This window comes from Cydia strobilella, chromosome 11 (genome assembly GCF_947568885.1).
Source record: "Cydia strobilella chromosome 11, ilCydStro3.1, whole genome shotgun sequence".
NCBI classification, from domain to species: domain Eukaryota; kingdom Metazoa; phylum Arthropoda; class Insecta; order Lepidoptera; family Tortricidae; genus Cydia; species Cydia strobilella.
Window position 1 is genome coordinate 17011236 of NC_086051.1, and position 27540 is coordinate 17038775.

Below are 27540 nucleotides of genomic sequence, written 5' to 3' on the forward strand. Positions count from 1 at the left end.
ACAGTTACAAATAATACAGAAAATATCCTCAGTTCACCTATTTTTCATGAGACGTCACTGGATGACGCTCCGTTATTATGATTTTGACTGTGATACAGATCTATCCAATTTTAGATTAGATTAGATGATTTTATATCATGAAAGACAATTACATAATAAGTTTGCATTGATGTCAAAATATACGAATTTCTATCTTGATCGTCAAAAAAAAATGGTGTGTGTGTAATCTTTACGCGTGATTGAAGCATGGAGACTATATAATCTATACCATCCATAGATTGAAGTACAACTTCTTTGACGATGACGTTTATCGCTATGTTGGCACTTTGACGTGACCTATTGTGCGTGTGTCACTACTGAGCGTTACTTCCGTCAGGAAAAAAGTCTGAATTACCCTCTAGTCGCGCCTAAAGAAGTTTTCCTTAAAAAAATTAAATAAAAATTTAATGTTGGTGTATGACGTTTGAAGTAAATGGACGTTGGACGAGAAAATAGTAGCACAATGAATTTCGCTGATAACTTGTGGTATTAAACATGATTTACCTTCTTGAATGGTTTCAAGGTTACCCATTTACTTCATTATGCGAGCTTTAGTTGACATGACTATAATAATGAGTAAGTACAAGACTTTGTTATGAAATACTCTCTTATTGTAAGTAAGCTAAGAAAATGTTCTGAAAGTGAGTAGGTTTATACACTTGCCAATAAAAATACAAATAAGAAACAAATGCATATTATTTATGTACAACACGTCATGTCATGTAGTACCGTCAACCGGGGTGAATAGGGACAAAAAGTAAAATGTGATTTACTTGACAATTTCTTAAAAAATACCCACACAAATTGTATCATGCGATTGAATATAAACGTAGATTTTGTATGATACATTTTGTGTGGGTAGTTATTAACGAAATATCAGGTAAATCACATTTTAAGTTTTGTCCCTATTCACCCCAGCCATCCCTATTCACCCCTGTTGACGGTATTCATTTTTGAATTTAACAATGGAACACCTAACTATATTTACCCGACTACAACGAATATTTCTATATCTTTAATTATTTATTCGTCTCAAGAAACTTCTAGCGACATCTACCGCAAGAGTAAGTAACTAAGTACTAGATTTTTTTTAACAGTACTAACATTTCAAATTGATCATCAACGCCACTCTATACTTGTAGAACCCATTTTGCCCCATAAAAATCACTCAATAACAGCCGAAACGGCCATTGAAAAAAAAAACAGTTAAAATTTAGAATTTTTTGAACGATACGGTCAGTACTTAATGAGGGATATCGTTTTTGTGCTCACCAGTTGGCGCCACTGTAGATGTAGGTCCAGAAAAACAGTTCTCAAAATTCTTCCATGCTTATTTTTATAAAATTAATACGTTCTAATATACACAAAGGTATTTTAACGTCTAAATGTGCCATTTCTTCAACCTGTTTAATTTTGCATATATTTCAGTTGGCACTTTTTTTAAACTACTAACATTTATTGAGCTATATCTATTGTTTACCATGATTAATCAAAGATAGACAAAGATTTACCACAATTATGAATGAGGAGTGAAAATTCCCGTTAAAAAAGCTTGAAACCCCCAAAACTTCTATGCATTTAACATTTTGAAAGACCTCCATGTACACTAGCGCCCATGACAGCCCCATGTGCAGAGCGTGCATGGCAGAAGAAGAAACAACAAACATATTCTCCTAGACTGTAAACAGGTAGAAGTATATAGGATCAAATACCTAGGGAATCCATGCACACTAAAGGAGGCAACTAGCAACCTGAAGACTTTGCTAGGCTTCGTGGAGGAGCTGGGGTGGTTAGAGTAGCGCTACCTCGTTTCACGCAAAATAGGCACATTGGATGTCGAGTTGCGGAAAATGCCCAGCAAAACTAACTAACTAACACTAGCGCCCCTAGCGGCGAAATTAAACGCGGTAGCCCTCATTGAATTAGTTTTCCAACAAAGGCTGTTATGCATAGTCGGGTAAATCAGGAGACATTTTTTTGTAAAGCTGCTTTAACTACTGTCAAAGAAGGCAACACTTTATTTAATTTTTCTTTCTTCTATAAAGCATAAACCCGCACGTAGTCCACTTGCAGAGCGCTGGTGTCGTCGTACCACGTGGAGTACCACTGGTCTCGGCTGTTCCAGAAATTCAACATAGCCTGGAATATTACAAAACAATTCACCATTTTGCCCTTGATAAGAGAAGATGGAGATATGTGTTCATTTTAGTCGTTTTGTTCCGTCTAATCATAGAGTAACTTATACTAGAGCGGTACTGTCATAGTAAATTTTGTAACCCCAGTAAATTCACTGCCATCTGTCGACACACTTTAAAACTAAAAATGAAGATTTATAAATATACGATAAAATCTATTTAAATATGGATAAATGATTTTTTTTATTTGCATTAATTATTTTTATGATTTTGACCCATGTTCTTTCACTGACATGCGTTAAATTTGTTAAATAACAAACGAAACCGTCAACGCCATCTATACGACAGTAGGCCAAAGCTAGTAGCGCCCTCTGAACGAGAATCAAATTTTCTTGATTTTCGAGGCACGTTTTTCCCTTAGACTGTATCCATCTATTACGGAGTTATATCTATCTTTGGTCTAATTAAGTAAAGGAAGAGAATTTTTCAATTTCATATTAACTACGAATCACTACATTAAATAGAAAGCGCGATGTAAGTACATAACCAGCGCCATCTACCAATGGTGTATGGCATATCACAATTTGACATTGTGATCTTCTGCATCGAGCGGCGACATATACATCCCATGTGGCGCCGATGTGTCCTTAGAATGTTGTGATAGGTATGTGGAATAGGCAGTGCGGCGAAATAGAGAGTACTCTCTCCAGGCAGGTGTGCCTGGGGACCAAAGTCGCATGAGAGTTGGTTAGGAGTTGTATATAAAAAAGTAATTGACAATCGGAACTCCGTAAGCGCGATATAGAACGTGCTAGCGCCATCTGTTACAAACTTGTGGCACTACGTTGTCAGTGACAGAGGAGACGCCACAGGTACATTATTCAGTTCAGTGTATGAATCGCCTTAGGACGTTTCACATGGTTCATATATACCTTGTTGGAAAGATTCTTCCAGGGTTTATTGTTGCTGTCTGGGAACTCTCGTATTCCGCCCACGTTCAGACCGAGGGATATGTAGAACTATAAAAAAGACAGTAAGTGTAAGAAGGCTTTAGGGTAAGAAACTAACGGCACATTGGCAAAAATCGGGAGAACAATTAATTAGGAAGATGATGAAGCAAAGACTTGTCTTAATAAATAAAAAAACTGACATCATCATACTAAAGAAAGCTGAGTAGGGATTTAATCAAGAGCTTGCAGGCTTGGCGGCAAATTATTTATTGATTTAGTTCTGTGATTACATTAATGTCCCAGCTGACGCTGTGTCTTTCTTACGTCGAACAACTCGCGAACACGAAGCGGCGCGGCGCGGCGCGACGGGCCCACGGCGTTCGCAACAAGATCGCCCACGTAGGACACTTCTATAGGTATCAAAGGATTGCGCTTCGCGTTCGCGTGTTGTTCGCCTACGTAGCTGCGTAAGTCCCTCCACTTTATTTTTCCGTAATTACTTGGCTCACCAGTTTATCGAAAGGAGCCATGACAGAACCTTTCAGCCAACTGGACGCGGCAGTAACGTTATTATCTTTCGCGCTCTGGTAGAAGTTCGGCTCGACTGTCCCGTACTCCTCTCCGTCCACGTACAGAGATATCCCGGCTGAAATTATAAAAACAATTGAGATAAAAAGAGCCTGCGAGGTCTGACTGTAGTTAATAAATTTGATGACGTAGGGATGCTTTCGATAGTGATACGAGTACGTTTAAAAATTCATTTAAAATTTCAAAAATTAACAGAGCTATGTTAAATGGTCTGTACCACGGGTGAACTGTCCGCGCGCCAATTCATTCGGAGGTCGAGGAAGTGGGGGGGGGGGGGTGCGCCGCGAATGACACCACTCTGTCATGACGCCCAACATTCCTAACATTCCTCAGCCTTGCACGGAATTCGCGCGCGGACAATAGATTACGCGGGACCACTTCTCGCTGCTGACCGTAAGGGACTTGGAAGTGAACTAATCAAGGTCTATTTTGTAGTGTTTGTGTGGATTACCACTAGGTGTCTGCTCCTCGAGCTTGTCACAAGTTTAACCAAGGAGGCATACATTGCTGCCTTACACAGTTTTATTGTGCATCGCGGAAAACCTGCCACAATCTTTCTAGATAATGGCACTCAGTTCGTTGGGGCCAAAAATGAGCTTGCTTTTTTAAAGCAAAACTCTTCCTCCATTTTCGAATTTATGGCGAATGAATTTGTTGATTTTAAATTCATTCCAGCCTATATGCACCTCATTTTGGAGGGCAGGGCTATGGGAGGCTGGGGTTAAATCTTTTAAATACAACTCTTCGCCGTTCGCTGTTGACGAGCGAGTATACTTACGCCCTTTTTTAGAAGTCAAAATCAGTGTCAAAATGGTGTAGTTAATAAGCCTAGATACTAAAACTGCATGTACTGAAGAAATTTGCATTAAAATAATTTAAAAGTTCATCTGCATACGTTATTCAATCATCCAGTCATCTATATCCAAAAAGCAATGGACGCCAAAGTCTACATGGTACGATTACGTATTTCTACTTACTTGGTTTCCATAATAATGTGTAGTTATGAAAAGCTGAATTCCAATTGTCGAACCCAATTTTTTCTTTCAAATGCATCGATCTGAAAAATAATTGAAGTTTATATATTATCAATTAACGTTGTTAAAGTCTAGCGACACCTACTTAACTGTAAGAGTACTAGATCATCTTAATGGCAGCGGCATAGATGTTTAAAAATTCTTACTCTAAAGTTTAACAATCCAGTTATAAAGGCGGGATTCCACCAGTGTGCGACACAAGCATTGCCAGTACAAAAATGCTTGTGCCGTACAGTGCTGCACTCTGGTGGAATCCCGCCTTAAGGCGGTTCCCTGAGCCAGATAGCGAAAAATCTCCTTATATGATCATGTTTTTCTAAGAGGCGTTGATATTCGTAAACGTGGAAAAAATATATGTAGTTCTTGACTATATTATCTTTAACAACATAGCTTCCGATACACGAATTATGACACTTCGCTCTATACAATTAATTCCCAAAGTAACCCCTAACTCGGACTTTTAATACAACTTTACTCGGTTATTTATTATGTGATAAACAAAAAAAGAAGAAAAAACAATCTTAACTTAAATAGTAATTACATAGCTTTCGAATTTCGATATTGTAAGGTAACGTTTTTAAAATAAATAAAAATCGACAAACATCGATCAAAATGGACACTTGGCGCGCATGATCTTTCCCGTTCTTTCTTGCGAAATGTGACAGTGACAGCGGCAAACCGATGGAACGGCCTTACCAAAACATCTGCAGCTATCCAATGGGCACCTAAAATCTTTACACTACTTTACCTATGCGCCTTGGTATTCATTGGTGTAAGGTAACAGAGGTCAATTTTGTTGATAGTACCTGTAAGGTTCCGTATCGCACATGATAGGTCCTCCATACAGCTGCTTAGAATACTGCTTGTTGCCCTTCAGACACGCGATGCGAAGAACACCTGAGGCATACTTCCATATGCCATATTCTTTGTCGCGAGGTTCCAGCTGGATTTCTGGAAATAAGAAAAACAAAAGATAGTTGGATGATGAAAATAATTCATATCGCACTACAGAATATAAAGCAACGACATCCTATTTTTAGAGTTACGTACCTCAAAAGCAAAAAACCCTTATAGGATCACTCGTACGTCTGTCTGTCCATCTGTCACAGCCTATTTTCTCCAAAACTACTGGACGAATTAAGTTGAAATTTGGTACACATATGTATGTTTGTGACCCAAAGATGGACATGTAACGTAAACAAATTAATTTTAAATTCAAATACGGGGGCCACTTTTGGGGGGTAAATGAGATAATAAAAAAATAAAGTTGGTCAAACTATATCGTGTTATACATCAAATGAAAGAGCTCATTGTGAGAAACTCAAATGTATTTTTTTTACAATTTTAAGGTAAACAGTTTAGAAGTTATTCAAGAAAATAGAAATGTGCAGTCAAGCGTGAGTCGCTTAATTACTTAGTTTTATTTTCGACCCCTACGGGTTTTTCAAAGACATTTCACATAAAAATACATTGTTTAAATTGTTTAACAATCTCAGAGAGACGTACAAGTTCTTACCTGGATACAACCAGTCCCCCAAAGGCATTTTGGCGCTGACTTCGATCCTGCCATATTTGAAGTTGAACTTGTTCTTGGTGGTGATCTTGGCTGTGATGATGGGCGGCAGGATTTGAGGTCCAGAGGCTATTTGCTCACATAGCGACGTGCCGAGTGGGCCGGTACATCTGAAATTAAACAATATAACCAGGGATGGTCAATATGTCATTTATGGGAAACAGTTTGCGTTTTTATAATAAGTTACCATCTAATTTAACGAAATTGTCAATGAATAAATTCAAATCAATTGTAAAACGACAGCTTTTACAAAAAGCTTGTTATACTGTTAAGGACTTCGTAGAAGATAAGGATGCTTTTGTGTTAAAATATAATATGTATAAGTTGACATGTAAACGAGCCCATACAACAAACGTGATTTGTTTTTGCCTTTTTTTTGCGTAATGGTACGGAACCCTTCGTGCGCGAGTCCGACTCGGACTTGGCCGGTTTTTAAGGTAATTCTTAAGATCTCATTAAAATCAGGTTTTATCGGCCTTCTCCGTTGGCAATTTTACCTCCAGCTTACCTAGATGACAAGTCCAAAGACTGTCTTACGAAGTCTTCTCCATATTTGGACTCCAGCAGGATAGGTTTGATGATGAGCCGGCCATCCTGAACGCGGAGGTTGCGGTCGCTCAAGTACACGTTGAATGGAAAATCCTGTGAATAAGAAACAGAAAAGACTAATGACTAGACAGCTAGAACTTTTCCTACTCGTCGGCGTCGAAGATTTCGTGATACCAAACTGTAATTGGGTACTTTTCATGTATGGGCTTCCAACTCAACTATAATGTATATTTTGAAACGGTTTAGTCAACTATAATGAAATTGACCAATCACAGCTCGCCGCGGTCAAGTCAAGACGACGAAACAAAACAAACATTATTTTAGGTTGTATAGTAGAAACAATTGCTTCATAAGTCAGAAAAACCCGGATGTGACACCCTTATTATAGCAACATCCATAGACTACGAAAAGCGCGCTTAGAGTTGCTTGCTAGTCTCCATAGGCTACGGTGGCCAAAATCGCGAAAAAAACTTAGCAAAGTTACATCTCGTGTTTTTGAATCCCTCGCTACGCTTAAGATTATAACTTAGAATCTTTCGCTTTCTCGAGACTCAAAATCAACACTCCCAAGAAAAACCAACTTTCCTCTCTTGTTGCACAAATAACTATTGTTGACTCGTAGAAAAAGTATTGTATATAGTGTATATACAATAGTGATATAAATAATCAAGCTTTTCAATCTCGTACCCAATAAGGCCCCTCAGCAAGCTTCGCGGCTTTAACACAGTACTCGACTCGACTGAAAAGCTCTCCATGACGATATCACGATTATATAAAATACTAGGTATTGAACCTTTATCTACTCATCGGGTATTTTTTGGCTCTAGCATCCCTCGTTTCGTGCAATGTTTTGCGAAAAGCGCCGCAAATAAGCCGAATTTTACTGAGCCATAAGAACTACAGCTAGAGACATGAAATTTTAAGTCCAAATGAAGTTTTGTAGGTTGGCATGTAGATGCTCTGGAAGGACATATATAAATAACAGCTGTACAATATACATATTACCACCACCACCTCTGATAGGCTTTCATGCATAAAAGCGGTACGTAATGGTATATTACTCACTGGTTCTTGAGGAAATTTGATTTCCGGCGTCCAAATTTTGCCCTTCGCGATCCCAGAGTTAAAGTTGTCCTCGAACAACAACTGTCCCTTACAGACATAGCCAGGCATTGAGACTTCCGTGGTAGATATGGCGCAGGGGAATCCGGTTGGTACGTATTCGGTTTCGGTGTTCACCGGGTTACTCGCTTCGTCTACGTATTCTGGATGGGAAAGGGAAAACTATTCAAAAACCATAGGGGACTGCAAATTTCGTGACTACGTTAAAGCCAAAAGGTTTATGTCGTGTATAGAAACGTCATTTATGGTAGTTGGTTAAAAATGAAGGTCATATCATACGGAAGGTGGTCACACTTATGCCACAGGGCGGACACGCTATACATCAAAAATCACTTGCGTTTCTATGTGTGAACAGTACGTCTGTACACGCGGCATGCGTCATCGTGTGAGTAAGTTGCTTAAAAACGTCGGCAAATCTGGTGTCGCGGGGCGAGGTAATTCGAGTCGGGGCGGGGCGGTGCGTGTCCGTTCTGTATGATAATAGGATAATACTATTACTTATTCTGTGCTTATGCGGCGACAGTATGATAGCCATTAGCCACCTTAGGACACCCCGCTCTGGCGGCACGTGTCCCAAATTCTTGAAGTAGCTATAATTTTGAAAAGCCTTTGCCCAACTCCTTTACTGTCATACTGTTTAACTTGTTTGATACATAAAGAAAACCACCGACTAGCAAGATATAGCGCTGTTACATACACAACTGTTGTATCTCATTGGTCAATTTTGGTTCAGTTGTTTTAAGGCTGCGACAAAAACATGTTACAAAGCCTGTTCAAATTATAAATCTCTTCCGCAGTCAGGTATAACTATAACTTTGGAATCGATCATTCTTCAATAAATCGCAACTTTATAGAAATAGAGATATTTTTATTCGTAAGACAAACACAAACAAAAAAAAACCGGCCAAGTGCGAGTCGGACTCGCGCACCGAGGGTTCCGTACTTTTTAGTATTTGTTGTTATAGCGGCAACAGAAATACATCATCTGTGAAAATTTCAACTGTCTAGCTATCACGGAGATACAGCCTGGTGACAGACAGACGGACAGACGGCCAGATGGACAGCGGAGTCTTAGTAATAGGGTCCCGTTTTTACCCTTTGGGTACGGAACCCTAAAAATACAAATTTAGTAGCTTCTACTAACCTGTGACAGTCCACTCCCCATTATCCTGCCTATACCCCAGTCCATTCTTGATAACATACGTCCAGAAATATATTTTGTCCCCGATTTTCAGCTGCGCCTCTTGGTCCCGGAACGTCCACCTTCCATTGATAGCTTTTGTGATGTCTCTGGACCATTGCCCTCCTTCGAGGCCATTCATTTCCTCGTTGAGGTTGCCGTGGAAGGCGAAGAGAGAGAACCCATCATCTAGAGGACAAATAAATATTATACAGTAAGCTTTATATGTACCTAAGGCACAGGGCGGACACGCTATACATCAAAAATCACTCGCGTTTCTGTGTGAACGGCACGTCTGTACACGCGGCATGCGTCATTGTGTAAGTTGCTTAAAAATAGTACTGAGCGGCCGGCAAACGACCGTCAATCTGCTGTCGCGGGGCGAGGTGATTAGAGTCAGGGCGGGGCGGTGCGTGGTCGTTTTGTATGATAATACTATTACTTTGTCTGTGCCTAAGGCTTGTGTGTGGCTTGTGTTAAAATCATAGGCGCGAAGAGTTGATCAGTGATCACCTCCTTCTCCTGACAAAATGGATTTGCCAAAATTTTCTAATTTATTAATACAAATTTAATTGCAGTTTATATTAAACGAAATACCGATAGCTACTTAATAAAATAAAACTACTGTCTGGCTTGCCAAACTACATAAAAATTTAAATAGGTATGCCAGGATACTGGACTTGACGCATTCTGCTCTAATCAATTTATGAAGATGGAAAAAGACGTATTGTAAAACTGCTAACAGTTAACAAATAATTGTTATGAATGTTATGATATAATAAAAATCACGACATGACGGTATACCAAGAAATCGTGAATTAAATGATTGTATTGATGTAATAGACAAAAATATAAGTCCGGTGACCTCGTGAATACTTTAGACGTCATAATAAATACATAGCATTCCTATTAACCATAAAGCCCGCAAGAAACTGTTCAAACAATAAAATTATTAAGTCATTTTTCCTGTTTTACGAGTAAATAGTCTAAGAAATTATGAAGCGTGGATGGAAGAAGAATTGTAAGCATTTTATTGTTATTTTAACTAAAAATGATACTCAATAGGTACTTACCAGGGACAGACACCCTCAATCCTTTAGGATAAATCGCCTCCAATTTAGCCGGGGGCACTTCATAACACACCGCCACACTCACACAAACACACAAATACAATAAAAACATTATAATATGTTTATTGTAATTACTATTACAATCAAGTATTATGTCTTATACCACGAGAATATCACTAGCAAGCCATATTTATTAGAATAAATTAAATGTTGCGGCAATTGAACACTCGGAATTGATCATAGATGGACCTTAAGCCCTTACAAATAAGGTTGACGTATTCTCTGTTAACGATGGTACTACGAATGATGACTATACGCATCTACAGCTAATTACAAACTGACCACAAGCAAGACATAGTTCTTTGTAAACACAATCACCAGCAAAGCATTTTATACCTTATGTTCTAAAATTTAAAGTCTTATTTGGTTTGGCTGGTTCTGTATTCGTATTAGACCGGATCTTCCCAAATGAGTGGCTATGTTAATAAAGATGGTTCACTTTTAGCAAGAAACGAGTTTTCCTGATGATTGAAATGCCTTGATTACGTCAAATACGTAAGGCTCATAATATTTGAGGTAGGTAATTAAATACTTTGGCTCAACTGCGAAAAATTTACACAACAAAAGTGCATTCAAGCTTTTCGACGACGATTCCTGACTTAGCGGCGTGTTCAGATATTTGAGAGCACCTTGGCCGCTCTGATAGATCTGATGGGGACTGTGCGTATGACAGATTGTCCTAGTTGAGTACTAAAGATCCTGAGGGCCTACCGCGAACACCGAAGTTTGCTAATTGCGGGCATCTTTCTCATTTACTCCAATTAAGGCGTATTTAGACTGACAGAGAAAGATGCCCACAATTTGGGAACTTGTTCGTGGTAGGCCCTCTGCGTTTGTACCACAATTGTTTATTTTTACCAATCCAACTATCATTTTGGTATCTTTGGGATAGAAAAACTGATTTTAGTTAGATTTAGGTAACAAACTTAACTTTAATTCATCGATAAGAATATATAGGCATCCAAAGTACCGTAAAATGGGGTAAGTAGGGTTCGCGGGTAGAGGTAGATTATGAATGGGGAGAGAAGGTTTGAAAGGGGGGTGAGATGGGTTTTTAGGGCTACTGGTACTAAAATAATGTATTCCAATTTAAAATGGAGCTATAGTAATACTCATAATAAAAAAAAACGATCCAACAATCTTCCAAAATCACCTTTGTATGAAAACCCATCTCACCCCAATTACGAGGGACTACGGGGTGAGGTGGTTTTTCCTGTTTATCGTCAAAGTTATGAAATGGAACTACCCAAAATAAAATAAAATCTAAAATACTAACGTCCGGAACACTTATTACACACCATTCAGTTTGCATATGTAAAAATAAAATGTTATCGAGGGTTAAATGTCAGTTTTGCTCCTACTCACCCCATTTTACAGTAATAAATAGTGAAGCCTTTTCGATAACAGTCTTTCTGTGAAATTCGCGGCTATTTATTAGTTTTATTAATCAATTCTATTATTATGTTTGAGTTTCGCGGAATACCTAATTTAGTACCGTATTTACAAGAGCAAAATCAATAGTCAATCTTTTTTGTTGATGTTGACTACGACACGAGTTTAATAGGCCAATTCGAACGTACCTACACCTGACATCAAACTGATATTTGGATCATAAATGACTATCGTATCCTGAACAAGTTTTTGGCACAAATTTCATTGTTGGTACAAGTTTTTATCGCTGCCTGTACTTTTCTTTCCGCAGGCAACTAATACTCATTGAGAGACAATTTTAACAACCCCAAACATAATAAGTTTGCGTTGTTTTATCACAGAGTTCCAAATTAGTTCCAGCGATAACAAAAAACCCACTCGTGAGATTCGCAAAAAACAATGGCAAATAAATGTGATCCACTGTGTACTTATAACCAGTGTTATTTTAAGGGTAAAAACTTTAACAAAAACTACTTACCTGGTTATAAATTCAGTCCTTTTGGATAAATAGCTTCTGTCTTTCGGTAACTTGTAGATACTTTCACCAACTAAAACTCCTAAAAACAGGAACAAAAAATATAACCAGTCCATGGAGTCTATAATTATGTCACGTCTGGCGACCGTTTCTCAAAAGCTTGTAGCTTGTAATACAAGAGGACGTCACTTTCTAACAAAAGCTGTCAAAAAGTGACATCCGCTTGTAGTACAAGTTACAAGCTTTTGAGACACGGGCCCCTGTTGTAGATTTAAAATAACAATATGAAGGTAGTTTTAGTCTTAGATATTATCATATGTGGGTAGCTCCAATAAATCAGTGTTTGATCAAGCATCTTGTCTTTTACTACAACGTCTTATATAAGGAATAACTGGCTAAATATTAGGAATAGGTAACTGGTTATTTAATAGGTATTGTTGGTTTAATTGTCCTGAACACGAATTAAACTTTATTGGTCAGCTAAGTTAGTTATTTATTAAAATAATTGTTAAGGTTGTTTTCCTGTTTACTATATTCACTAAGAATTACGGCAGCAACAGATGTATGTATGAGTTTGATTGGTATTAAGTAAGTACTTAAGGATAACTCACGCTAGACCGGGCCGGGCCCGGGCCGTGGCGTCCGACGTGTTATTTTCTATGACAGCTGATCGGTGATCATATGGTGTTTTCCATATAAAATTAAGCGCCAGAAGGTCTTCCGGTTCGAACGCCATCTTGATAGTAGCCTCGTGATTAATTCCTTTGTTTTTTGCTCATTAATATTTATTATACAGTAATCTAATTTGGTAGTGTGCAGTGAATGGAGAATTAATCTCAAAGCGTGTTTAACCACCATTTTGGAGTCAACGGCCGGTTGTCCACGTGCTTCTCGTAAAATCCAGCTATCGGTTTTACAAGACAACAACAATAACTACCGACCAACGTCGTGCTCTAAGAGCATTTGGTATTTCTACCTCTAACCGTGTCTGGCTAGAGCCCTAGAGACGTATAATTTTATTTACTGTACACTGGCTAAAGAAAATCAAGAAATATTAATTCGATCCCACGTGGATCCCACTTTGACGTTGGCGAAATCATCGACAGTATCGATGGAGCCATACTACTTAATCAAATCAATCAATCAATCAAACATTTATTCAGCAAATAGGCCACAGGGGCACTTTTACATATCAATTTTTACAAACAATAAAATTAACCCAAAATTACAAAAAACAATTACATAAATATAAATGTTAAATTACACAAGAAAAAAAAACTAATAAAAACTATACAAAATAACAGAAGTACTAAAATTATTTAGAGATGTAAAAGTCTCCAGGTGTCAGAGATAAAATGTATATAATAATAAAAAGATCATCAAATTATCCAGAGATGTAAAGGATCTCCAAGACTTAAATTGTTATATAATTAATAAAAAGACAAGATATTAAATCAGACAAACAGACAAGAACCGAATAAAGTGCCTCACGTTAATGCCACTCAAAAGTAAAGTTACATAGGTAAAATGAAGCTTATAGATTGAATTGAAGCGCCAGAAGCTCCGGCCCGGCCCCAGCCCGGTTTAGCGTGAGTCACCTTTACTTATATGACTATAAATACACCTATTGGTAGTTATTTATTACTTGAGACCACGTTATAATAAGAGAATTAGGTATTTCTATGGCTTATCGATTCGCGAGCTAACATTAAGGATATTTCCGGCGCTTGGTTTTCTATGGAAAGCATCACGTGATCACCTGTCATGTCATAGAAAAGTAAGCGCCGGACGGTCAGGCCCGGTCACGGCCCGGTCTAACGTGAGTCATCCTTAACTTAATCCCTACTAATATTATAAAAGCGATACTTACTCTATCTGTGTTAACACTTCATACTTTAGTCTTAAACCCCTGCACCGTTTGAGATGAAATTTGGTATGGGGATAATTTCAGTCCCAGTACTTAAATAGCCTCTAAAAGGGAAGAAAAAGGGACTATTCATAGTATTCATGTAATGTAAAAGTAATAATTCTACGCAGACGAAGTGGCAGACAGAGAAATCTTTGCTAGTATCAAAATGGCAGTGACCGCGCTCGGTCGTGCGCTTGCGCTGGTTTTCCTGTTCTGCCTAGCTAAGGCCGATGACACCTATAATGTGCCCGAAGTCACCATACAGGCGTTCAAGCCTAAAGGATTCCGGGCTTCTATACCAGGTACGCTAGAAATATTAAAGATATTAGAGAGGGTATTTATTTACATACAAGATATATACAGTGGTACTACGTAAACGAAATTAATAACTAGCTTAAATCTAAAATAGGCCCTTGAGGCATTGTATCAAGGATGCTTGCGGCATTTCCCCGCTGTATCGCAAAGAGAGGGTTGTTACTGGTGTATTCTCAATGTTACTGGTGTATTCTCAATGCAACTTGAAGACTCCGGTGCCGTTAAAAGATGTAACCTTCTTTCGGTAGAGGTCGCTTTACGCCACCCCAAAGGCGTGTATACATAAGGGAAGGAATGGAAAGATTTGCAAGGTTCTGGTAGGCTTCCGTAGCTCAATTGTGGTTAAGAGCAAAGCACGGATTGCGGTTTTTCCATTTTTTCCTTTAATATAAAATTTGGAATAATGAAAATTGGTGCAGCTCATTTTTTTAGTAAACTTATCTCACTTTGGACGAAGAATAAACTGCGAGTCCTGCGACTTTGTCTGCGTTATATGATGATGATGTTTTTGAAGTGATTATCATTCTATTATAATTGAATGTTTTATGCAACCGTATGTTTACTCCTCCTTCTTATGAAGTTGGTTTAATAAAACTATGAAAACGGATTATATCGCGTATATTGAATTTATAATACATCCCGACGTTTCGAACTCTTTACAGCGTTCGTGGTCAACGGGTCCCATAATGGGATACCCTCCTACAATTTAGGAGGGAATTAAATCTTCTCGGGTCCGTCCGTCCGAGCCGGCGTAGTTTTTTTTTTTTTTTTTAATTAAATTCAATATACGCGATATAATCCGTTTTCATAGTTTTATTTCATGAGTAACTATCGCGGTAACCGAAGACAATATTAAGTTGGTTTAATCCCAATTACATTTAAATTAGTAATTTTAAACTTCCTTAAACAACAAACACATCACTAATTAAGTCAATGCTTCGAATTGCAATAACATAATTAAATTCATAAAGTTTAAACCGTTTCCTGCTAACTGAACAGCATATAAAACACGTTTGTTAATAATTTGTAGGGAATCCCTGTGTTTATTGGTTCTTGGAACAGCAAGAACTTTCGAGTATTGTGAATGACAAAATACAAGATTATGATACAGTCCATAATTAAGACTAGGTAAATTTAGCTGTGGGAACCGGGAAGTACCTGTTACTTACTTACTAAAACTTACTTTGGCTGCCTTAAAATGGGGTGAGTAGGGACAAAACAGACATTCAAACATCGATAAAAAAATATTTTTACATGTGGCACGTTGATTTTTAGGGTTCCGTACCCAAAGGGTAAAAACGGGACCCTATTACTAAGACTACGCTGTCTGTCCGTCTGTCACCAGGCTGTATCTCATGAACTGTGATAGCTAGACAGCTGCAATTTTCACAGATGATGTATTCCTGTTGCTGCTATAACAACAAATACTAAAAACAGAATAAAATAAATATTTAAGTAGGGCTCCCATACAACAAACGTGGTTTTTTGCCGTTTTTGAGCGTAATGGTACGGAACCCTTCGTGCGCGAGTCTGACTCGCACTTGGCCGGTTTTATACATTAAAAATATTCATGTGATCATATCCATCTTTATTCAAGTTTCATTCACTTGACTAGGCCAATTGCCTATCTAGGCCCGTTCGCTTCCTGTGTCCATGGTAGTTTATGAACATAAACTTTTTTTCAGATGCCCCGAACCTAGCCCTCTTCGTATTCCAAGGCAACATTAACAGAAAAATCGAGTCGACACAAGTGGGTGAACTCCATGGAGAGGTGGTGTCACCTATAAATGGGAGGTCAGTAGAGAAAGTAACTGCAGAAATGTATGGAACAGGGCTCGGAACCGGTATTGAAATACCTGTTACCATAAAAAAACTCACTGATAAAAAAATATATGCGGAATACATACAATTTTCCGTGTTTCTGATTCGATCAGTTTTACGAACACCTAATATACTACGCTCCATAGCTCGCTGGCAAACCTTGAGTTTCGATTTTAGGGCCTCAGTTAATGACCAAGTTTGTGCACCGTAAGTTAGGATGGGCAGGATGCACATGTCAAGGAGTTTGCGCTTTTACAATTTTAGCGCTATAAAATAGTAGTAGTAGTAGTGGTAGTAGTAAACTCTTTATTGTACAAATATACATATTAAAAATTACATGGTACAAATAATAAGATGTACAAATGCGAACTTATCCCTTTGAGGGATCTCTTCCAGTTAACCTTTGAGTAGATGAGAGGAGAAAGTCAAAAGCAAAATACAAATACATTTAAAAAAATATTTTACAATATATTCTTCAACAATATTAAAACAAATAGTTTTTATTAATCATATTGTAAAAAAAATTATATTTAAAATTAAAACTTATATATATACATATATGATTGAAAACAGAAGGGGAAACATGTTGGGGCACCTGATACGGCACGATACTTACATAAAGTCTATAATAGAAGGAAGAATAGAAAAAAGGAGAGGCAGAGGAAGACCGAGACGTGCGTTTTTGGACCAAGCCAAGGAGAAAATCAACGTAGTGACGTATCAGGAGCTCAAAACAGTGGCAGAAAGAAGAACGGAGTGGCGGTTACTCCACCGACAAGAGCCAGGCTCTTAAGAGTTATGATGATGATATATACATATTTACAAAGATGCTAATATGGTACAAATTATGCAACGCAAAATATTTCTCGTCACGTAGTAGCACTGCAGCCAGTAGACTCGCGGAACGGCCCGAAGCGTCCGACACTTTGTTTTAGAATAGAATAGAAATAATTTATTCGTTAGCACACACAAAAAGAAAATTATACAAAACAGAGAAACATAAAAACCACGATATGGTCTCACCTCAGCATGTTGCTGGCGACTTCCAGCGCTGATCTTCCGATGAGACCATCCGGTGAAACATTCACGACAGGTATTACAGGAAACAACAAAATTAATATATAACATACAAATTAAAAGAGACAGAAATAAGTAAATATACATATTACAATGGTTTCTATTGAAAAAGAAGTGTCGGACGCCTCGGCCCGGATCCGGACCGTAATAGTATATTACGGGTAAGTATTCAATTTGATGGTACATATAAATTTATTTTCCCCACTAGGTGGGTGGTGGAGCTTCCCGACGTGGCGCTGGCGGTGGGCGATATCATAAACTACCATGTCTTCGCGTCTGTCCGCAGTGCTGCATATGTGAAGGATAAGCTGACGTTTACTGTCACTAGTAAGTACATTAAATACACTTACCACCCCCTTTACATAGGGTTCTATGAAACTAGTACATTACCAGTCCGCCGAACGATATCGGCCTGTCAGTTGTCCGGAACTGTAAAATTTTTGTTCTAACTGACAGGCTGATATCGACCGGCGGACTGGTAATGGGTGGGCCCCTTAAAGAGCCTACTTGTAAGGTCTGAATGGCAGAGACAGAAAAATTATGGTTTCGACATTGTCCGTCTGTCTGTATGTCACAGCCATATTTAATACCAAAAATATGTGATGTTATTAATGTCATTAACGGGTCTAACGCGATTCAATTTCATTATTTTACCTTTAGTACCCGTTAATGACAATAATTACTTGTACAAAACGCGAGAGTTTGAAGTGTTATAATGTGTGATGTCCATATGGAACAATTTCCAGTTTCACGGTCAAAATTACGGTTACGTACAGTACAACATACCTGCAGCAGGTATACGTATTACACAACGACGGCCGCAAAAATATCTGACATTAGAATAGAATAGAATAGAATAGGAGAGGAGAGGAGAGGAGAGGAGAGGAGAGGAGAGGAGAGGAGAGGAGATGAGAGGAGAGGACAGGACAGGACAGGACAGGACAGGACAGGACAGGACAGGACAGGACAGGACAGGACAGGACAGGACAGGACAGGATAGAATAGAATATGTATTGCTTATTATCTTATTTGTAGAGCCATAACTTTTTTCTATCTCTCGCCGCCTTACTTAGTCTTTTTTTTTCTTAAATTCTTTTAATTTTTGCATTTCTATTTAAAACCGATTTGACAACTTATTATCAATGAAATTATGTCGTAGCTTATACGTTGAACGGGTTGAACCTGTTGAACGTGACCGACGATAATGAAGGTTATCTATAAGTGACAACAATTTGTCATTTGTTTATTGTTACATACAAAATTTGTACAGCGTTACAGTAAAACTAATGAACTATACAAATTAATGAAAAAGATAAAAGGTATATACAAGAAATGACAGACAACAAAACCATTTCAAGTGACATCCAGTTTCACAGTATGCCAGACATGTCCGACATATATTCGCACAAGAAGTTGCAACAATCATACAGATTGTAGTTTTGTGTAAGGATTCCCCTAATAACTAGTACAAATAGACTACGTAACATTGACTATTTCTATGACAAATCGCAAACCGTATTCTCCGAAGATGCTGAGGTTGTAGTTGTAAGCAGGATAGAGTCGGATCACGCTAAGTTTTCATGCCAGATACTACGTCAAGTATGGATCTTATAGGGATATGTATATAGGCTACAGGGAATCCTGTCAACCCTTGTTTCCTAAGCTAAATATACTTACACTGCCCTGCCTTTACATATACGAGGTTTCACTATTTGTTAAGCAAAATCCAGACCTCTTTCCTACACCGGGGAACGTTTCCAACAGGTCCATAAGACAATACCAAATGCCAATACCGCCACACAGTCTAGCAGTCAGAAAAAAGAGTGCATACATTATGTGCATTAGAATCTTTAACAAAATTCCTGTGGCATTAAAAAAATTATCAACTCCGGAGTTCAAACGTAAACTCTATGAACTGTTATGTAAGTGTTGTTTTTATAATATTGATGACTTTCTTAATCATAAATTTTAATCTTATGTTAATTTCTAATGTTAATTCTTAAGCTTATGTATGTATGACATCCTTTCTAATTTTGTAATTACTTTGACTTTTATATTCGAAATGGCGTAACTTTATAACTGGACATTGTATAAACTGTATAAATTGAACTATGTTGTAAGATAATTATTATAATTAAGTAGTATTATTAATTTTCTGTGATTTGGCGAAATTCTACTACTGTTAGTAGCGAATCAAGCCAATATACAGTGCATGTACACCTGTATAGGTAGAATCTTGGTGAAACAAACTCAAAATATTGTACCCAACACCTACATATGTAACCCAATATTCATATGCAAATAAATCATTCATTCATTCATAGGTACACTCTTACGTCCAAGTTCGTGCAAAGTTAGCGTGGTTAGAGTCTAAACGCTATGCACGATCAGCCGGCTTAAGAGCCAAGGTGACAATCGCTACGACAATGAAACGCTTTGTGTCTATCGCTTTTCCATATTAGTGCGACGTGTGCTGTGCGCAGTTGCGTTTCGATCGCTACGAAGAGTAAGCGATTTGCATGTTGGCTACGCGTACAATACGAATATGATGGTCATATACAAATACGCCGGTCGTAGAAAGCTAATACGTGACATGATGACAATGTCTGTCTCTTTCAATTACGTGGTGTTAATAGTGACAGTGGCTTTATCGCGTGGATATAATATGCCTGCGATATAAGAGAGGCAGAAAAACGAACTTCGTCTTCATTAGCGCGCATGGTATCACCCTTTGTTGAGCATAATACTTATTAAATATGTTCCTTGTTCATATGTCCCTGTGCCTATAAGTATACATATTGTATTTATTAAATTATTAATTTTTATCTAAGAACTGGAAGGTTACGCGCCGCTTGAGGCCCCAACGACCCCCAGAAATCCGAACTGCGCGCCAACACTTACTCGGGTGCGCGGAGGCGTCGCCTGCGCAGGACAGACCATATTTGAGGAGAATTTTGATTCATTAAGAACAGATGTATGGCAAGTGCAGCAGTATGTTCCTGTGGATCATTCTGTAAGTGTCACAATCTGTTTATCAGCCCTAAGAATCGTGCATTCACTCTCGGAAAGCACCATCCCAAATAGCAAATCTTAATCGAAAGGTCAACTTGAGTGACGTACGTCGAAAGCATCCCTTGCGCTATGACAAGAAGCAGGTATTTAGGGTTCTCAAAGGTGGGCAACGCATAAGTGGCTCCTCTGGTGTTGCTTATGTCCATGGGCGGCGATGACTGCTTCCCATCAGGCGGCTCGTCTGCTCGTTTGCTTCCTATTACGTAAAAAAAAAAAACTGACGTCACCTTGGAAGTTAGGGAAGCTATCTTCCTATGTACATCTCCCACACTGTTAACTGACAGTTCGTAAACCTTATCACTAAAAGCGTACCATATGTGTGTCGGGCCTCGAATCGTGGCAGTAAATCAGTAGTTATGTTTTTGAACTGAGAATGGCGCAACTACAGCTTTTACGAGAAAAAGTGATCCGCTGTAGGTACCCCTCTCCCTTACACTACGTAACATGACATGATTCAACATGAATTATTTCAATAACAAAACTTAAACCCCGTTCTCCGAAGACTTTTGAGGTTGCAAGCATAATAAACGCCTACCCAGACTCATTTGTTTATTTTGTAAATGTCTTTCCAGGAGCATCCCTTCGTGTCATATCAACGTTCTGCAGTGTCTGTACAGAATGGAAACCTCCGTATCATCCCATCGCTACAGCAGAACCAGCCAGGGTTCTCAGCTGACAGCATGCTGGACTCCTTGGATTTATATAAAGGGTAAGACTTCGACCAGTAAGGACCTGAAGGCTGCTCCCTACTTTGGTTTAAAAAACCAGCCAAGTGCGAGTCGGACTTGCCCACCGAGGGTTTCGTACTTTTTAGTAGTTGTTGTTATAGCGGCAACAGAAATACATCATCTGTGAAAATTTCAACTGTCTAGCTATTACGGTTCATGAGATACAGCTGGTGACAGACAGATAGACAGACGGACAGACGGACAACGGAGTCTTAGTAATAGGGTCCCGTTTTTACCCTTTGGGTACGGAACCCTAAAAAAAAGAGGTGTATGAGGACGTTGAAGTATATAACTCGTCCTGCAGCCCCGCCTTCGGTCTTGCACTGGACAAACTATTTGACCTGAAATACTTTGTGTTACAATTGATTTTTGCAAGGGACTGACATGAATAACGTTTCACGTCAAATCCTGATAAAGTCACACTGTTGTTAGTAAACTCATCATACTCATGTTGCCTTTCATCGCAATCAAGAGGTACGACATAACGCCGGCCCGTACAGAATCTATTTTATATCGATGAGTAAGCAGTAAATACCGTCATCGTTTTACCAGTGATTTAACACAGCCAAACCGCATTTACTTTTGTGGAGTAACTGTGGAGCAATCAATACAGTGAGGTTCGAAATTGCATAGAGAAATTATGAATGGAATTTATTCATAATTTCTCCATGCAATTTCGAACCTCACTGTACCTAATTTTACCGTCTTGCACAGTGTTGCTTCTCAAAAGTTAACTGGTGCGTTGTTAATACTGGCTGTGTTCTTAGGTTTACGACACCAATTTTAGGCAAATTATAAACTAATATTAATGCTATTTATAATTATATTAATGCTTATAGATGCACATCAGAAACATCAGGCGCCTGCTTTGTCCAAGCCAACGATGGCAGCGGCATCATACCGCCCGTAGTGAGCGGTCGTATCACCAGCAAGCTTGGCTTCGCTTTCACGTACGGAACCGTCACTGTGAGGGTCAAACTGCCGCAGGGAGACTGGCTGTACCCAGGTTAGAGTTAATACCAGTTGCGGGGCGACATACCGCCCGTAGTGAGCGGTCGTATCACCAGCAGGCCCGGCTTCGCGTTCGCATTTGCATATGGAACGGTCACTGTGAGGGCCAAACTGACACAGAGGGACTGGCTGTATCCAGGTTAGAGTTAAGATGGCGGCATCATACCGCCCGTGATGAGCGGTCGTATCACCAGCAAGCCCGGCTTCGCGTCACGTACGAAACAGTCATTGTGAGGGCCAAACTGCCGCAGGGAGACTGTCTGTACCTAGGTTAGGGTTAAGAGGTCGAAAACTGTTAATTTCCTTAGAAATTCACGTTACTACACCGTCAGTGTCGTTGCTCCGTGAAGACGGTCCTCGTAAATTGGATCGAAAAATGTCGAGCTCTACTTAATAATACGTGAGTGACCCGCTTTAAAATAATTTAATATGTTACTACAGTTTTTTATCAAAAATGGAAGTGCAGTGAGTTAGTAAGTGTGGCGTCCATATAGGCAGCACTGCAATTTCTAAAGGCTTGCTTACCTATAGATTGACATGTAAGTAGGTACTGGGACTTTGGCAAGGACTCGGATGTTACTATCATTATCATCTGTCATTTGTAGTGAATTTGCTAACCTTAAATGACGACAAATGTTCTTTTCAGAGATTTTGCTGGAACCGTTGATGAAGAAGTTTGTCTTCGGCAGCGTGAACTCGGGAGTTCTGAAGATAGCGTGTTCAAGAGGCAATAACGAGCTAAATTCCGGATCCACTAACTATGGAAATAAAGTAAGAAACATAAATTATTAGGTACAGTCAAATGTAAAAATATGGATGTATACAACTTACTCAAAAACATGTCCCAATAGTTCATAATTCGCTGACATAAGAGCTATGGGACATATTTTTGAGTATGATGAGTGCATCCATATTTTTACACTTGACTGTACCTATATATTTTTAATAATAATAATTTTATAATATAAAACTGTTCTCTTAGTTTGAATAGGCAAACTGCATTCCAACTGCAACTTTTATTAGGAATAGGTGCACTCCAAAAAATGGGTCAAAACTCAAAATACTAAACATAAGTTATTCTAATGCTAAGCATGTAACCCTAGGGGTTTAGTTTAGGGGTAATTAATAATTAGGGCAAATCGAGGGCTGGTCATGGAACCATGAGTAAATTTTCCATTTTTATTTAAAAAATGTAAAAATAGTACATTTAGATGCTAGTGCGGAAAGTATGTCATTACCTCACGAGTACCGAGATATCTTGCCACGAGCCGTAGGCGAGTGGCAAGACTCGGGACGAGTGAAGAATGACATATCCGCACGTGTATCGAACTATGCGAACGACGTTTTTTAATACAGTTGCGAAAAAATAAGAAAAGCAACAAGTATTAAGGAATGGAATTCGAAACTTTTTATATTATTCTTCTTCTTCTTCTTCTTCTTTTAAAATTATGGCTTCAGCCCAGTGGGACTATTTCGCCAGTATCAAGGTATTAAGAGGTTTAAAAACGACAAAAATTGTACGGTTGTACAAGACAGTGTACGGTGATTTGTTAGCTCTTGTAAATCGATAGCTAGACTTTACAAGAAGCACGTGGACTACCGGCCGTTGACTCCAAGATGGTGGTTAAACGCGCTTCAAAATTAATTCTCCATTCACTGCACACTACCACATTAGTTTACTGTATAATAAGCTATCGATATTACACTTTAAACAATATTAATGAACAAAAAACAAAGTAATTAATCACGATGCTAACTATCAAGATGGCGCTCGAACCGGAAGTCTTTTATATTATTAATTCTGTGACATCATTGACATTAACATTATGAAGAGGTGTTTTTCTAGCTCTTATTCGACAAGAATAGATTTTGTTATTATTATTGAACCCACTTCAATGAGTTTTTTTTTTTCAAATGCATGTTCTATAAGACAGAAACAATTGTAAATATTAAAACATTGTACTATTATTACCTAAATATCGTTATTTACGATTATTTGTGTATCGTATATTTATAAAAACAATATCGAATGTTGCCTTTGGAAACTTAAAACATTCTTGCAGTAAGAAAATACGCCTCTTCTTTGACAGGCTTTCCGTTCCATTCAGACAACTTATTAAGAACGGTTTTTCAACATTAAAAAATAAACGTGTTATAATACTTATAATGATGAAGAGGTAAGTAATAAAATATGAAATATGCATATGTTTCGTATTCTTACATTAACAGTAGGTTTTTATGTTGATTACGACGTTTAAAGGAAACTAATAGAAGCACTCATCAATAAGTAGTCATGAATTGGAACAAGTATAAATTTAAAAAAATTGGAAAAGTAAAAAGCACTAGTTCGCGAAAACCAACTTTCCGCACGCTAAACAGCCACGAAAAGTAGCACTTTTTGAGCAACTGTATTAAAAAAAAATGATTTGCAGGTGTTGTACAGCGGACCCGTCATTGATTCTTCGTGCCATGAAACATTACTTGTTAAGAAGATTTCAAACACCTTCTGGGGTGACGGCTACCATGACTATTCTGTTAAGTGGACTCCAGGTTCGTTGACATAAGTAGTAAGCCATCAATTTTAGGGTTCCGTTCCCAAAGGGTAAAAACTGGACCCTATTACTAAGACTGCTGTCCGTCTGTCCGTCTGCTGTCACCAGGCTGTATCTCATGAACAGTAATAGCTAGACAGTTGAAATTTTCACACATGATGTATTTCTGTTGCCGCTATAACAACAAATATGCCCAATGGTACGGAACCCTTCGTGCGCGAGTCCGACTCGCACTTGGCCGTTCTTTTAGTCGTGTCGTGGTGCCTATCTAATACCTAACAGGTTTGTTTCTGTGCAGTCTATTCTTACCTCAATAATTAACCTACCTTAGAAATCGGCTTCTAAGCTTGATGAAGACCAATTAATTTAAATTAATTCCCTGTGTGCTCCCAATCCTGCTGAGCATGTATCTCCCATATAGAAAAGTCCAACGGATTCCACTCGTGAAGATGTAGGCCATTTTTTGAAAAGGAATAGAATTTGACAGAGAGAAAACACAAAAACCGACGACGTGCTTAAAAATAATAACTTTCATGATTGTTACGTTTTTCCCATCTACTGACAACCATAAACCAACTGGCCGTAAACTTGATGCCAGCTGTACACACTCGTGGAGACACCCCGAGACAGGCCGAGAACGAGTGTGTACATACCGTCCTCGTCTCGCGCCTCTCCGATTGGATCGGAGTGGTGCCGAGACTCTCGGCGAGAGGCTCTCGACGAGTGTGTACAGCCCGCGTGAAATATTTTACAGAACGTTTGATACTGTCCGTGGACGGACTGGAGTATGGCCGGGTAGAACCAGCATCGAACGGGCTGCGGGGACTACTACCAGCCTCTTGTGCCGCTGTACAACAAACTGGGATGGCGCCTTTTGATGATCACGTAAGTTGTTAAATTCGTCCTAAACGTGTGATGTCAATTAATGAACGACCCCTTTGTATCATTATATTGAATTGGAACATTTTATTTCAGTTCTACATAACCCTCGGCTTGGCTGCGGGCGGTCATACAGAATTCCCTGACGGTTCCTTATCACAGAACAACCATGAAAAACCCTGGAAGAACCAGGCCTCAAAGGCGGCTCTCCGGTTTTGGAACGACGTTGTCGCGTGGAAAGCGACGTGGCGGCAACCAGAGCTGCTGGTTGACTATGTCAAAGTGGTTGCTCTGTGATTGAGTGTTGTGGTGACAGGGATTGTAAGGAAGTCGACCTTTGAACATTGTGATATAATTTACCAAATTGTCTAGAAAGTTCGAGATCTAATCGCACAACGTCCAAGACATTGGTTCATAATGATTACAGATGCAAATTGCGAAGATCCCAGAAAGTTGTAAAAATTCTCGGAAATTTCGGAGAAAATAAGTTTCATTTCGGAAATCGATCCTCATAGAAATATTTAAGTTGTCGAAATTTTTCGATTCGGAAATTTCGCAATATGATTATTTCCTTACCTATCTCGATCTCATCCTTACGTTACGGTATTATCTTCGTGGCATGTATATTAATGTCAGGGATGCCAAAAATATGACAATAATAAACAGATTTTCATATATTTGTTTTATTCATACCAATAATTTTGCAACTTTCTACATTACAAGAGCTTCAGATGCCTCTATAAGTATCTTAATATCTACAGAGAGTCAATCCCTAGTTTTTTATAATTTACTAAACATTAAGAAAACATCAACAAGCGAACAAAATAAGTAAGTATATCTTGACTATTACATGGTATGATTAAAATGAATGTGTAATTGTGTAAATATGTAGTTAATCGCACTTAAACTATCGTGAGACATATTTCAAAATATTTATCAGTACGGTTTGACGACTCCATCTGCGGACTGCCCCGCGCCCCCCGGCCCCGCCCCATCAGCGCGTGCGCAACGAGCGACGAGGCGGGCGGCGCGGGCAGTGCATGACGTACAACCGCCGCGGACACTCGTGCCTGAGGATGGATTCCCAAAGAATCCGAAACATGTCGCCAAAAGCGACTAAAAATAATAGTGAGTAAAAACCGTACTGATAAATATTTTGAAATATGTAGTTGATACTAAAACACTTTAACTCTAGGGCCAACCCTATAGTAATTTGATTTTTATAGTCTGGCAAACACAACTTGTCAGTCAGTAAGAACCAGGAAAATTATACTCATCCCTTTCTTTTGGGTTCTAGTACTAGCGTAAGACAAAGAGTATGATTATTTCTGTCTATGTTTGAAATGAGAGAGTTCTGGGACAAACTATAGTTCATATGGAACTGCAATTTTTTCTCGATTTCGGGATTGGTCCCAAAGTAAAAGTTAGTTGGCTACTTACATTTACTTGTATAGGCATATAGGCAAATCTTCCATAAGATATATCGGAGCAACTTAGGTGCTCAAACATACCCAAACTGGGAGTCTAATGCAAATATAGACGTGTTCAGATATTTATGAGCGTGCTAGAGTGTAATTCTTGATAGTTCACTTGACTTTTATTAGCCATTGATAGTTTAAAAGCTAATTACAATAATAATTACTGGAAAATAATTAAGCCAAGTAAAAACATTACACAAATATTAATTTATTATACCTATTTGGGTGTAATTCAGACGATGTGTTTTTGTGTGTGTGTGTGTGTGATTTTATCTAGATAACATTAATTATTTGTATATTTCGTGGCATTTATTTGGTGTTTAACAGTTTTACTGTAGATTTAATTAAACAATAATAACTGGCCAGCGGTGTGATTTTTTTATAAAATCGTGTTGTTTTTTAATGGTGTGAATGTAAAATCCTAATATGGCAAATGATTGACAAGTATTGGTAACTTAGATGCCGACCAGTAGGTAAATACTAATACAGTAC

At 38.5% G+C, this 27540-nt stretch overlaps 2 protein-coding genes and 1 long non-coding RNA gene across 4 annotated transcripts in view; 1 reads left to right on the plus strand and 2 right to left on the minus strand.

Annotated features, from left to right (window-relative positions):
- Positions 1 to 27540, minus strand: part of LOC134745666 (uncharacterized) — a 233396-nt gene that overhangs the window by 200653 nt on the left and 5203 nt on the right. The gene's annotated exons all lie outside the window — the stretch shown is intronic.
- LOC134745627 (beta-1,3-glucan-binding protein 1-like) lies at positions 773 to 12364 on the minus strand. 2 transcript variants are annotated; one of them, XM_063679738.1, is made up of 10 exons: positions 12210 to 12364; positions 9135 to 9359; positions 7934 to 8133; positions 6828 to 6961; positions 6263 to 6429; positions 5553 to 5697; positions 4690 to 4769; positions 3634 to 3770; positions 3107 to 3193; positions 773 to 2178 (listed from the first exon to the last, which is right to left on the minus strand). In XM_063679738.1, the coding sequence occupies exons 2-10, from the start codon at positions 9310 to 9312 to the stop codon at positions 2077 to 2079; spliced, it is 1230 nt and encodes a 409-aa protein (XP_063535808.1). In that variant the 5' UTR covers positions 9313 to 9359; positions 12210 to 12364; the 3' UTR covers positions 773 to 2076. The 2 variants fall into 2 exon arrangements, with proteins under 2 accessions (XP_063535808.1, XP_063535807.1); XM_063679737.1 differs by lacking the exon at positions 12210 to 12364 and adding an exon at positions 10244 to 10563.
- On the plus strand, positions 14277 to 26222 carry LOC134745626 (beta-1,3-glucan-binding protein-like). The gene is made up of 10 exons (XM_063679736.1): positions 14277 to 14417; positions 16116 to 16224; positions 17537 to 17655; positions 20160 to 20341; positions 20973 to 21109; positions 21968 to 22134; positions 22786 to 22910; positions 24572 to 24689; positions 25446 to 25576; positions 25667 to 26222. The coding sequence occupies exons 1-10, from the start codon at positions 14282 to 14284 to the stop codon at positions 25865 to 25867; spliced, it is 1425 nt and encodes a 474-aa protein (XP_063535806.1). The 5' UTR covers positions 14277 to 14281; the 3' UTR covers positions 25868 to 26222.